The sequence below is a fragment of the Myiozetetes cayanensis genome, unplaced genomic scaffold (genome assembly GCF_022539395.1).
Source record: "Myiozetetes cayanensis isolate MyiCay16 unplaced genomic scaffold, myiCay2020 scf92, whole genome shotgun sequence".
In the NCBI taxonomy this organism is placed as follows: domain Eukaryota; kingdom Metazoa; phylum Chordata; class Aves; order Passeriformes; family Tyrannidae; genus Myiozetetes; species Myiozetetes cayanensis.
This window is the reverse complement of record NW_026088208.1, coordinates 138,922-150,998: the sequence shown is the minus strand read 5'-3', so window position 1 is coordinate 150,998 and position 12,077 is coordinate 138,922. Positions and strand designations below refer to the sequence as shown.

General features: G+C 51.7%; 1 protein-coding gene across 1 annotated transcript; it reads right to left on the bottom strand.

Annotated features, from left to right (window-relative positions):
* Positions 1–2,897: 2,897 nt before the first annotated feature.
* LOC126653153 (olfactory receptor 14J1-like) lies at positions 2,898–9,537 on the bottom strand (the record flags this gene model as incomplete). Its single annotated transcript, XM_050340677.1, has 2 exons — positions 8,629–9,537; positions 2,898–3,815 (listed from the first exon to the last, which is right to left on the bottom strand). Coding segments are annotated over exons 1-2 (1,827 nt in total), but the record flags the coding sequence as incomplete, so codon positions are not given.
* Between the last annotated feature and the right edge of the window lie 2,540 nt (positions 9,538–12,077).

The window sequence follows — 12,077 nt, the reverse complement described above, 5'->3', positions numbered from 1 at the left end:
CCAAACACCTGTAAGCACATGCTCAGTACAAGCTGCCTCTGATGATGTCACCTTTCTATCAGGTTTTTCACAGGTCCATACAAACACAAGTCGATAGAAACACAATTCAGGAGCTTGCTAAGGAGACAATCAGACTCCTGAATTGACAAACAAGCTTTCACCTCCCTTCCCACATGCACAGGTGAGAGGGATCTGAATGGAGAAAGAGGAAGGAGAGCAGAAAACTGGGAAGGGTCTTTGTCTTGACAGTCTGTGTGAGAAGATGATCATCGAGATGGTCAGTGTGTCAGGCCAGGTGTGAGGATATGAGAGATTGGGGAAACTCAATAGCCCAGATAACAGGCAGAACAGTGGTGCTGAAGCTGCAGGGGAAGAGTGAGACTCCTTTGGAATGTCCCTTTTGAAAGGCCCTGGAATTGGTAGAGCTCTGCTGGGAGTGCAGACAAACCAAGGTGGCACCATCTGTGACAGGGGCCAAAAGTGCAGGCCAGGGAAGCACAGGCTGCACAAGGTGCCTTTGGGGAGCAGTGAGACAGGGAAGGGCTCCAGGGGGTGACGTGTCTGGCACTGAAAGAGAAGAGCAGGAGCAGGGACTGTCCAAGGATAAATCAGGCCCCACCAGCCTGGAGGGCTTCATGATGAAGTAACTGCCCTGGTGCACAGGGGAGGGAAGGGGGATGTGTTTGAGCTCCCCTTCAGCTCAACTCTGGGCCGGGCCAGGGAGGGGATTGTCCCACTCTGCTCTGCCCTGGGGTGGCCTCACCTGCAACACTGGGGCAGTTTGGGGGCACACAATGGAAGGGAGAGATTGAGCCATTGGAGAGTGTCCAAAGGAGGCCACGAGAATGCAGAAGGGCCTGGAGGGGAAGGTGTGTGAGGACACTGAGGGCACTTGGTGTGTTCAGCTGGAGAAGATGACACTGAGGGGAGACTTCACTGCAGTCACAACTTCCTGGGGAGGGGCAGAGGAGGGGCAGGCCCTGAGCTCTGCTGTGTGGGGACCAGGGATGGGACTGGGGGAATGGCCTGAAGTTGTGTCAGGGAAGGGTTAGGTTGGATCTTAGAAAAAGGTTCTTTTCTCGAAGGGGGGTTGGCACTGAACAGGCTCCCCAGGGCAGTGGGCAAAGCACCAAGGCTGAAAGAGCTAAAGGAGCATTTGGATGATCCTCTAAGGCTCATGGTGAGACCCTTGAGGATGACCCTGTGCAGGGCTAAGGGTTGGACTCGATGATCCTTGGGGGTTCCTTCCAATTTAGCATATTCTGTCATTTGTTGATTGGGTTTGGTTTGGTTGTGCTTGGTTCAGGACACAACACATTCTCATGGTTCTTCAGGAGAAAATTAGAAGTGATTTCGTTCTAGAGGTCAATGTTGAAGCAGCCCAGTCTGCTCTGGCCTCACTGCAGTGCCCACCCCAGGGAGCTGCAGAGCTCTGGGCACTCCCCCACAGCCCCAGCCCCTCTGAATGGCACAGCAGATCCTGGGGCACAGAGAGGAGTCTCACCATCCCCATCAACTCAGGGGCTGGACACTCAGCATGGCAGCAGCAAATTGAGCTCAGGACAACTGCAGCAGCCCTGGTGTCATCTGCAGGAGATGCCCAGCACAGCCTGACTTGCCCCTCAGTGCCAGCCCCTCTGCCCAGCCCATCACAGAGTCCTGGCCCAGGGACAGAGCAGCCTGTCCCCAGGGGGCCTGCAGAAAGAGCTTTCTCTGTGCCATGGATTCCTCTGTGCAGGCACAGAAATGCTGCCTTGCTGTTCTGCAGGGACATCCCTTTGCCCAGGGCAGTGTGTCCAGGCTGCCTTGGGCAGTTGCAGATCCCAGCCTGGGATCCCTGCAGGGCCCTGAGCTGGAGGGGCTGCTCTGCAGAGGGAGGGGCTGTGGCACCCTGGTCTGTCCCTGCACTGGCCATGCTGGTCAGGGTGGGAAGCAGAGCCAGCAGGATGGGGATCCCTCCTCTCCACCCTCTTCCATCTCCCTGGAAGGCTCAGTAGTCAAGAACAAGGCTGGGCAAGACCATGAGCTGTTTGCAATGGCACAGAGGGCAGGGCAGGGCTCCACTCCATCCAGCCTGTGGGCTGCAGAGTTCTTCAGGACACCCTCCTGGAAAGCCCAGCCCTGGCTCTGGTACAGCCCTCCCTGAGCTGGGCAGGCACAGTGCGAGTTCACTGCAAGTGGTCCTGTTATTTACACCAACCTCTTAAAAAGAATAGAGACTTCAGGAACTTCCCAGGGGGATCCCCTTTTCCTGATGGAAATGATGTTAAGGAGCCCAGCTCTGTGCCAACACTGCCAGGGCCTGTCCCTGCCCATGGTCCCAGCACTGACCCACAGCAGTGACTGAGCTGCCAGAGCACTCAGGCCTTGGGCAAGGAGCAGAAAGGAGAGGGAGGCAGTGGAAAAAGAGCATCTCTGAAAAGCCCAAGAGCTGCTGCTCCCTGGCAGTGCTCGTGTCCCAGGACTCTTTACCCCTTCTCCTCTGCACACAGGCACTGCCCTCCAGCTTCAGGGAAGTTCTTGGAGCAAGAATCTGGAGAAAGGATTCAAGTCCTTTTTTATACTGAAAGATTGTGATTCCTCATGTACAGAATAACAAAGGCAGGATGTTTCACCAAGAGGTTCCTGCAGGACCTTTTATTTTCTTTAAATGCACATAAAGAATGATTCCTGTTTACAGATTGTGAGTCAAAACAAAGAGGAGAGAGTCAATTAGATATGGGATGAAGAATAAATTTCTGTGTTAACAACATTAAGAATGGAAAAAATACAGTAAAGTTCCCCCACTGCCACTCTCAAAAGCTTTAGAAAGCAGGCTGGGCCAGTGAAAGGTTACACAGTGAGAGTTCTGCAGAAGAAAAGAAGCAGGTTATTGCTCCTGAAAAGCATCCAGTCATCATTTTCCTTATGGCATCCCTGAGCTCCTGGTTCCTCAGGCTGTAGATGAGGGGGTTCAGTCCTGGAGGCACCACTGAGTACAGAACTGACAGAGCCAGATCCAGGGATGGGGAGGAGATGGAGGGGGCTTGAGGTAGGCAAAATGATGCAGTGCTGAGGAACAGGGAGACCACGGCCAGGTGAGGGAGGCACGTGGAAAAGGCTTTGTGCCGTCCCTGCTCAGAGGGGATCCTCAGCACAGCCCTGAAGATCTGCACATAGGAGAAAACTATGAAAATGAAACAACCAAACGCTAAACAGGCACTAACCACAAGAAGCCCAATTTCCCTGAGGTAGCCTGAGTGTGAACAGGAGAGCTTGAGGATGTGTGGGATTTCACAGAAGAACTGGCCCAGGGCATTGCACTGGCACAGGGGCAGGGAAAATGTATTGGCTGTGAGTAACAAAGCATTGAGAAACCCAGTGGCCCAGGCAACTGCTGCCATGTGGGCACAAGCTCTGCTGCCCAGGAGGGTCCCGTAGTGCAGGGGTTTGCAGATGGCAACGTAGCGGTCGTAGCACATGATGGTCAAGAGGGAAAATTCTGCTGACATGAAAAAGGCAAAGAAAAAGAGCTGTGCAGCACATCCTGTGTGGGAGATGGTTGTGATGTTCCAGAGGGAGTTGTGCATGGCTTTGGGCACAGTGGTGCAGATGCAGCCCAGGTCTGTGAGGGAGAGCTGCAGCAGGAAGAAGTCCCTGGGGGTGTGCAGGTGCTGGTCACAGGCTACGGCGCTGAGGATGAGGCCGTTGCCCAGGAGGGCAGCCAGGGAGATGCCCAGGAAGAGCCAGAAGTGCAGCAGCTGCAGCTCCTGCCTGTCTGAGAATGCCAGGAGCAGGAACTGGGCCATGGAGCTGCTGTTGGGCATTTGCTGCCTCTGGATGTGGGGCACTGTCCAAGGAGGAAATATCAGTGACATGTTAGGCAAAGAACTTCTGAGAAAAATCAAAGCCATTTCCCAATAGGCCCTCCCTGCTACGCTTCCCAAACTGTTTTGTTGGGTTTTTTTCTTCAAATTTCCCTATCTCTCCTGAGGAGTGTTCCTGGATGTCAGAACCTCTCAGCACTTCTGATGCGCTCAGGCAGAACAGAGCAGGTCCTGCCAGGCAGGAGGATTGTCTGGGGCTTAGTGCAGAGTGAGGGGAGCTGGTCTGTCCCTCTCTCTTGTTCCCAACTGCCCTGTGTTGGCTCCTTCCTGATATGGAGATTGATCACACTCCCAGTTTGGTCTGAAAAGCCCCAGACACTGCTGAGAGCAGAGGGATCCATCCCACACCCCTCAGTGTCTCAGCCTGTCTCAAGGGCTCAGCACCCCCCTTGTAGCCAAGGACACCCGTGGCTCATCTCACCAACCCAACAGCATCTCCTGGGCTGGCACAGCAGCTCTGCCCCTCTGCACTGGGCAAGCTGAGAAACAAGGAATGCACAGGGAGGGGCCAGCTGGGAGAGGCCAGGGCAGAGTCCACTGGGCACTCAGGGCAGCCTCACCCTGAGCCAGCTGGGCCACCTCCCACACACCACCAGTGCCAGGAAGGTGTTCTCAGCCCTGTGCAGCTCCTCAGAGGTCCCCCTGGAACTCAAACCACCAGGCATGTGGCTTGAGAGCTTGAGAGAAATCCCTCCTTGGACCTTCCCCTTGAAGGATCCCCTGGAAAATGTGCTGGGCTGCTCTGGTTGTGTGAGCAGCCCTGCCCCAGGAAACTCTCAGCTGATAAGGGAAGAAACCTGCCCTGCCCTACCAGGCTTTGTTCTTTCCCCCCACAGCCCCTGCCCAGCCCTGAGGGAGCTCCCCAGCCCGGCTGAGGCTGCCCCTGGCAGGTGGCAGAGCTGCTGCCCCGGCACAGCCCCTGGGCTGCAGGACCCTGCTCTGCAGGACAGCTTGGGGCAGCCTGGGGGGCACAGCCCGGCTTCACAGCCCTGCAGGAGCCCTGGCAGAAGGGAACCCTGCTGGGATGGGCCTGGGATGCTGCAGCAGGGACTGGGATGTGCCAGCGCTCGCAGATCTTTGCCCAACCTGCAGACACCTTGCCCTTCCTGCTGACTGACCTAAAACCAACACCCAGGGAGGAGTCTTCCTAAACTCTGAGGTGTTACTGAGGGGAACAGCAGGTCAGGAAACATCAATATCCAATTAGCCAAGGGACAAGCCCAGGGACTTTCTTCAAGAGAAAAATCTGAATTCACACAAACAGGTCATCCTAATACTTTTCATGTTTTCCCACAGTGTTTGTGCCATTTTCCTGTGAGTTTCATCTGTCTCATCGAGGTCTCATTCAAAATGTCCAAGATACAATTAAAGTTTGCATGAGAGAAAAGTCATCATGATTGTTTTCTAATCTACCAACTTTATAATAGAATTACATAGAAAAAATAAATATTCTTTTTTAAAACCAAAACAAATCACTGAGATACCCACCTTTATTTTAGTTGAATGCTTGAACTCAAAGCAACCATTCACATGCAGATGATCCACATAGCAGCAATGCCTGCTTGTCCCCAAATGTTGTCTCTCTTGAACTCTCAGGTGTCTCCCTGCTCCAAAAATCTGGGCTGGAGCCCAGGGCAGGCCGGTTTTGCTCCCAGGAACCTGCCAGAGCCCTTCTTAGGTGGTGCCAATCTGCCAGGCAGCGTTTCCCAAAGCTGGAGGAAGCCTGAAAAGGAAGGAAACTTCCCCAAACCCAGCCAGGTTTTTCTCAGCAGCTGAGCTGCTGCCCAGAGCCTTTGTCTCCCTGCACTCAGGGCCTCCAAGGAGCTGCTGCAGAGTCCCTGGGGAGGCTTTGTCAGGAGGGGCCCTCGGGGGGCTCCCTAAGGCTTCAAGGGACTGCAGGATTTTCAGAGTAATTTGGGGTTTGCTTTTGGTTCTGCATCTCTGAGAGGTTTGTACAGCCCTGACCTCCAATTATCTGCTGTAACGAGTCCCTTGAGAGCCTCAGACAGTGACAACCCTCAGTGGGTCATTAATGCTTCAGTGCACTCAGGGTTTCTTAAAACACTTCTTTTTGACACTGAGTCTCTGAGAGGTTTGTTCAGTCATGACCTCCAATTATCTACTTTAAATAGTCCCTTGGGATTCTCTGTCAGTTGTGACACTCAGTAGAGCTTGTTAAAGCTTCAAGGTACTACAGGTTTGTTAAGGTACTTTGCCTTTTCCTGTGAGTTTTTAAGAGGTATTTGCAACCATGGCCTCCAATTCTGTGTTTTAATTAGTCCCTTGAGAGACTTTGTCAGTAGTGATACCCAGTGAGGCTCATTAATGCTTCAAGGTACTCAAGGTTTTTGAAGGAACTTTTCCTTTTGAAAGTGAGTCTCTGAGAGGTTTGTTCATTCATGGCCTCCAATTATCTGCTCTAATGAGTCCCTTGGGATTCTCTATCAGTTGTGACACTCAGTGGGGCTCATTGATGCTTCATAGCACTCAAGGTAAATTTATTAAGACACTTCTTTTTGACACTAAGTCTCTGAGAGGTTTGTTCAGTCATGGCCTCCAATTATCTGCTCTAAGGAGTCCCTTGAGAGCCTTTGTAAGGAATGGCCTTCAGTGGGGCTTGTTAAAGCTTCAAGGTACTACAGGTTTGTTAAGGTACTTTGCCTTTTCCTTTGACTCTGAGTTTTGAAGAGTTTTGTGCAATCATGGCCTCCAATTCTCTGCTTTAATTAGTCCCTGAGAGACTTTGTCAGCAGTGACACTCAGTGGGACTCATTAATGCTTCAAGGTATTCAAGGGTTTTGAAGGAACTTTTCCTTTTGAAAGTGAGTCTGTGAGAGGATTGCTCAGTCGTGGCCTCCAATTCTCTCCTCCACCGAGTCCATGAGGAACCTGTTTTGGGAATGGCCCTCAGGGGGACCCATTAATGCTTCCAGATACTTTGGGTTTTTCTTCTGACTTTCACTGATGGACAGGTTTGTACAATCTCCCCTCAGTACCTGAGGTTCAAGGACTCAGCAACAAAAGCCCCCCGGGGCTCATTCCGATAAAGCAAGTCCTGACAAACCATGGCCCTTCCTGTGATTTCCCTCTAGTCTAGACTGTAAATTAGGAATGTTGTCTCATGGAATCAGGGGACCATTGTGACACTGCCCAGAGCCTTTGTCTGCCTGCACTCCTGGCCTGCAAGGATCTGCTCGAAGGAGTCCCTGGGGAGGCTTTGTCAGTGCCTGCCCTCAGTGGGGCCCAGCAATGCTTCAAGGGACTTGGGCTTTGGCTTCTGACTTCTTGAGCAGCTTCTTCAATCTTCTCTCAGTACCTCAGGTTAATGGACTTGTCTCTAAACACACTGTGGGGCTCATTCAAATACAGAAAAACAAATTATTTCCCTTCCTTTAATTGTCTTCATGTCTTCAAGAACTAATTGAAGTTTTTTTGTAGTTTAGCTGAGGAGGAAGATATTAATGTGGAAGTCACAGATTTTTTTTCTTTTTTTTTTTTCTATGAGAGCAAGTGATTTCCACAGAGCCTTGGGATGCAAGAGGGTCAAGGTGCAAAAGATTTGGATCCTAAGATAAGGGGGAAAAAGAGATTAGTAGCACTTAATTATTGACCAACTTAACACTTATCACATTATTCAATAGCATTTGCTAGTATTTTAACAGTGACTGAATTATAGATTCCCAATAACAACACTCACACCACAATCAGTTCATACCCACACACAGGCAGAGATGTGTGAACACATCAAGATCTGAGTGTGTAAAGGTCCCTCTCCAAAATTCTCAGAAGCACCTCATGGAACCAAAGGGAGTCTGGGACTGTAACAGTCAGGGGCCTCATGGGACCACAGAATCCTGGGACACTGTGGAACCTCATGGAACGATCGGGCATCTGTGACTCTGCCAAACCCCATGCAACTTTAACTTTGTTTAAAGATAAACTCTGGGGCTGGAACTCAAATAAAATAAACTCCTTCCCTTTTTCTTTCCCACCAATACAGAGACACAAAGTGAGAGGAAGTCTAAGTTGAGAAATAAGTTTACTGACAAGGAAATAGCAGCAACCAAAAAGATAAAAAGGGAAGGGCTTACCCACAAAGAGAGGAATTCCCTGCCCACCAGTCCCCCTGGAATAAAGGGGACACATAGTGGAGGGTCCTCTCCTCCAGTCACCGTCAAAAGAAACAGTGGAAAAATAGTTCCATTTTCCGCCCGACCTTTTTTTTTTTTTTTCTTCTCCTTCTTCCCCTCCCTGCTTGGACTTGGCAGGAAGGGAAGGAGAAATTTGTCCTTAAAGTGACAATTCCTACAACACAGTGTTGGAAAATGGAGTAAAATTCAAAATCTCCTGTAACCATGACATTATCCACACCTGTACTCTATTCCTTTTTTTCCTCATGTTAACACTTACAATTATGAACTATATACATATACACACACATTTACACTACATAAATATAATCAGATATCATCATGGCTGGGCTTCAGAAATGAAGATTTGAGAAGGGTTCTACCCACGCTTGCTACAAGTGTGCTGATGGCTAAAAAGGCCAATGTGAGGTAGACAAGTCCGGTTGCAGAAGGCACAGCAGAAAGACGTCGCAACGCAGGCAAGGCAAGGTAAGGCAGGCAGCAGCAAGGCAAGGCGGCAGCAAGGTATTGGCAGGCAATGGGCAAGTGGTAAGGTATCAGCAGCAGGCATTACATAAGAGCAGCATATCACACACATGGTTCACAGAATTAAACTCCATCTATAATAACACTCTCCTCTCTCTGGCATCCCTGAGCTCCTGGTTCCTCAGGCTGTAGATGAGGGGATTCAGTGCTGGAGGGACCACTGAATACAGAACTGACAGGGCCAGATCCAGGGATGGGGAGAAGATGGAGGGGGGCTTCAGGTGGGCAAATGCTGCAGTAATGATAACAAGAGATACCACTACCAGGTGAGGGAGGCACGTGGAAAAGGCTTTGTGCCGTCCCTCCTCAGAGGGGATCCTCAGCACAGCTCTGAAGATCTCCACATAGGAGAAAACAATGAAAATGAAACAACCAAACCCTAAACACACACTAACCACAATGAGTCCAATTTTCCTGAGGTAGCCTGAGTGTGAGCAGGAGAGCTTGAGGATGTGTGGGATTTCACAGAAGAACTGGCCCAGGGCATTGCCCTGGCACAGGGGCAGGGAAAATGTATTGGCTGTGTGCAGCAGAGCATTGAGAAACCCAGAGGCCCAGGCAGCTGCTGCCATGTGGGCACAAGCTCTGCTGCCCAGGAGGGTCCCGTAGTGCAGGGGTTTGCAGATGGCAACGTAGCGGTCGTAGCACATGATGGTGAGGAGGGAAAACTCTGTCCCAAGAAAGAAGAGAAGGAAAAAGACCTGTGCAGCACATCCTGTGTAGGAGATGGTTGTGGTGTCCCAGAGGGAGTTGTGCATGGCTTTGGGCACAGTGGTGCAGATGCAGCCCAGGTCTGTGAGGGAGAGGTGCAGCAGGAAGAAGTCCCTGGGGGTGTGCAGGTGCTGGTCGCAGGTTACGGCGCTGAGGATGAGGCCGTTGCCCAGGAGGGCAGCCAGGGAGATGCCCAGGAAGAGCCAGAAGTGCAGCAGCTGCAGCTCCCGCCTGTCTGCAAATGCCAGCAGGAGGAACTGGGCCGTGGAGCTGCTGTTCACCATTTGTTGTCTCTGGATATGGGGACCTGTTCAAAGAGAAAAGGACAGTGACAAGCTAGGGCAGAACATTCTGAGAAAAATCAGACCTGTTTTCCCCTCTCACTGCTCCATTGCTCTTCCTTTTCTAGGAGTCTCTCCTTCAGCTCCATGACTGGAGCCCTGTTTGGGGTTCACTACATTTTCCATGAGGAGCAGACCCTGTGCCCACTGGTTGTGAGGGGTCAGCCCTGCTCTGCACCCCTGGGGTCATGGGCACGGTGGGGACTGGGGCCTGTCCTGGTGTTCAGCTGTGACAGATGAAACTGGTCCCAGTGCAAGAGTGCTTGTCAGCATCTGCACTCCCAGAAGAACCAAGAGAGCAGAAGGCAGTTCCAGAAGTTTGGGTTTGTTTTTATTTTTCAGACTCCCCTCATCTCTCCTGAGGAGTGTTCCTGGATGTCAGAACCCCTCAGCACTTCTGATGAACTCAGGGAGAACAGAGCAGGTCTTGCAAGGCAGGAGGATTGTCTGGGGCTTAGTGCAGAGTGAGGGGAGCTGGTCTGTCCCTCTCTCTTGTTCCCAGCTACCCTGGGTTTGCTCCTTCCTCAGATGGAGATTGATCACACTCCCAGTTTGGTCTGCAAAGCCCCCAGACACTGCTGAGAGCAGAGGGATCCATCCCACACCCCTCAGTGTCTCAGCCTGTCTCAAGGGCTCAGCACCCCCCTTGTAGCCAAGGACACCCGTGGCTCATCTCACCAACCCAACAGCATCTCCTGGGCTGGCACAGCAGCTCTGCCCCTCTGCACTGGGCAAGATGGGAAACAAGGAATGCACAGGGAGAGGCCAGCTGGGAGAGGCCAGGGCAGAGCCCACCGGGCACTCAGGGCAGCCACTCCCTGAGCCAGCTGGGCCACCTCCCACACACCACCAGTGCCAGGAAGGTGTTCTCAGCCCTGTGCAGCTCCTCAGAGGTCCCTCTGGAACTCAAACCACCAGGCATGTGGCTTGAGAGCTTGAGAGAAATCCCTCCTTGGACCTTCCCCTTGAAGGATCCCCTGGAAAATGTGCTTGGCTGCTCTGGTTCTGTGAGCAGCCCTGCCCCAGGAAACTCTCAGCTGATCAGGGAAGAAACCTGCCCTGCCCTGCCAGGCTTTGCTTTTTGCCCCCACAGCCCCTGCCCAGCCCTGAGGGAGCTCCCCAGCCCGGCTGAGGCTGCCCCTTGCAGGTGGCAGAGCTGCTGTCCCGGCACAGCCCCTGGGATGCAGGGCCCTGCTCTGCAGGACAGCTTGGGGCAGCCTGGGGGGCACAACCCGGCTTCACAGCCCTGCAGGAGCCCTGGCAAAAGGGAACCCTGCTGGGATGGGCCTGGGATGCTGCAGCAGGGACTGGGATGTGCCAGCGCTCGCAGATCTTTGCCCAACCTGCAGACACCTTGCCCTTCCTGCTGACTGACCTGATACCAACACCCAGAGAGGAGTCTTCCTAAACTCTGAGGTGTTACTGAGGAGAACAGCAGGTCAGGAAACATCGATATTCAGTTAGCCAAGGGAAAAACCCAGGGACTTTTTTCAAGAGAAAAATCTGAATTCACACAAACAGGTCATCCTAATACTTTTCATGTTTTCCCACAGTATTTGTGCCATTTTCCTGTGAGTTTGATCTGTCTCATCGAGGTCTCATTCACAATGTCCAAGATACAACTAAAGTTTGCATGAGAGAAAAGTCATCATGATTGTTTTCTAATCTACCAACTTCATAATATAATTACACAGAAAAAGGAAATATTCTTGTTTACAACCAAAAAAAATCACTGAGATACCCACCTTCATTTCAATTGAATGCTTGAACTCAAAGCAACCATTCACATGCAGATTATCCACAGAGCAGCAATGCCTGCTTGTCCCCAAATGTTGTCAAAGATGCAGCCTCCTCTTTTGAACTCTCAGGTGTCTCCCTGCTCCAAAGATCGGGGCTGGAGCCCAGGGCATGCCGGTTTTGCTCCCAGGAACCTGCCAGAGCCCTTCTTAGGTGGTGCCAGTCTCCCAGGCAGCATTTCCCAAAGGTGGAGGAAGCCTGGAAAGGAAGGAAGCTTTCCCAAACCCAGCCAGGCTTTTCTCAGCAGCTGAGCTGCTGCCCAGAGCCTTTGCCTCCCTGCACTCAGGGCCTCCAAGGAGCTGCTGCAGAGTCCCTGGGGAGGCTTTGTCAGGAGGGGCCCTCGGGGGGCTCTTCAAGGCTTCGAGGGCCTGCAGGATTTTCAGAGCAATTTGGGGTTTGCTTTTGGTTTTGCATCTCTGAGAGGTTTGTGCAACCATGGCCTCCAATTATCTGCTGTAACGAGTCCCTTGAGAGCCTCAGACAGTGACAACCCTCAGTGGGTCATTAATGCTTCAAGGCACTCAGGGTTTATTAAAACACTTCTTTTTGACAGTGAGTCTTTGAGAGGTTTGTTCAGTCATGGCCTCCAATTATCTACTTTAATTAATCCCTTGGGATTCTCTGTCAGTTGTGACACTCAGTGGAGCTTGTTAAAGCTTCAAGGTACTACAGGTTTGTTAAGGTAC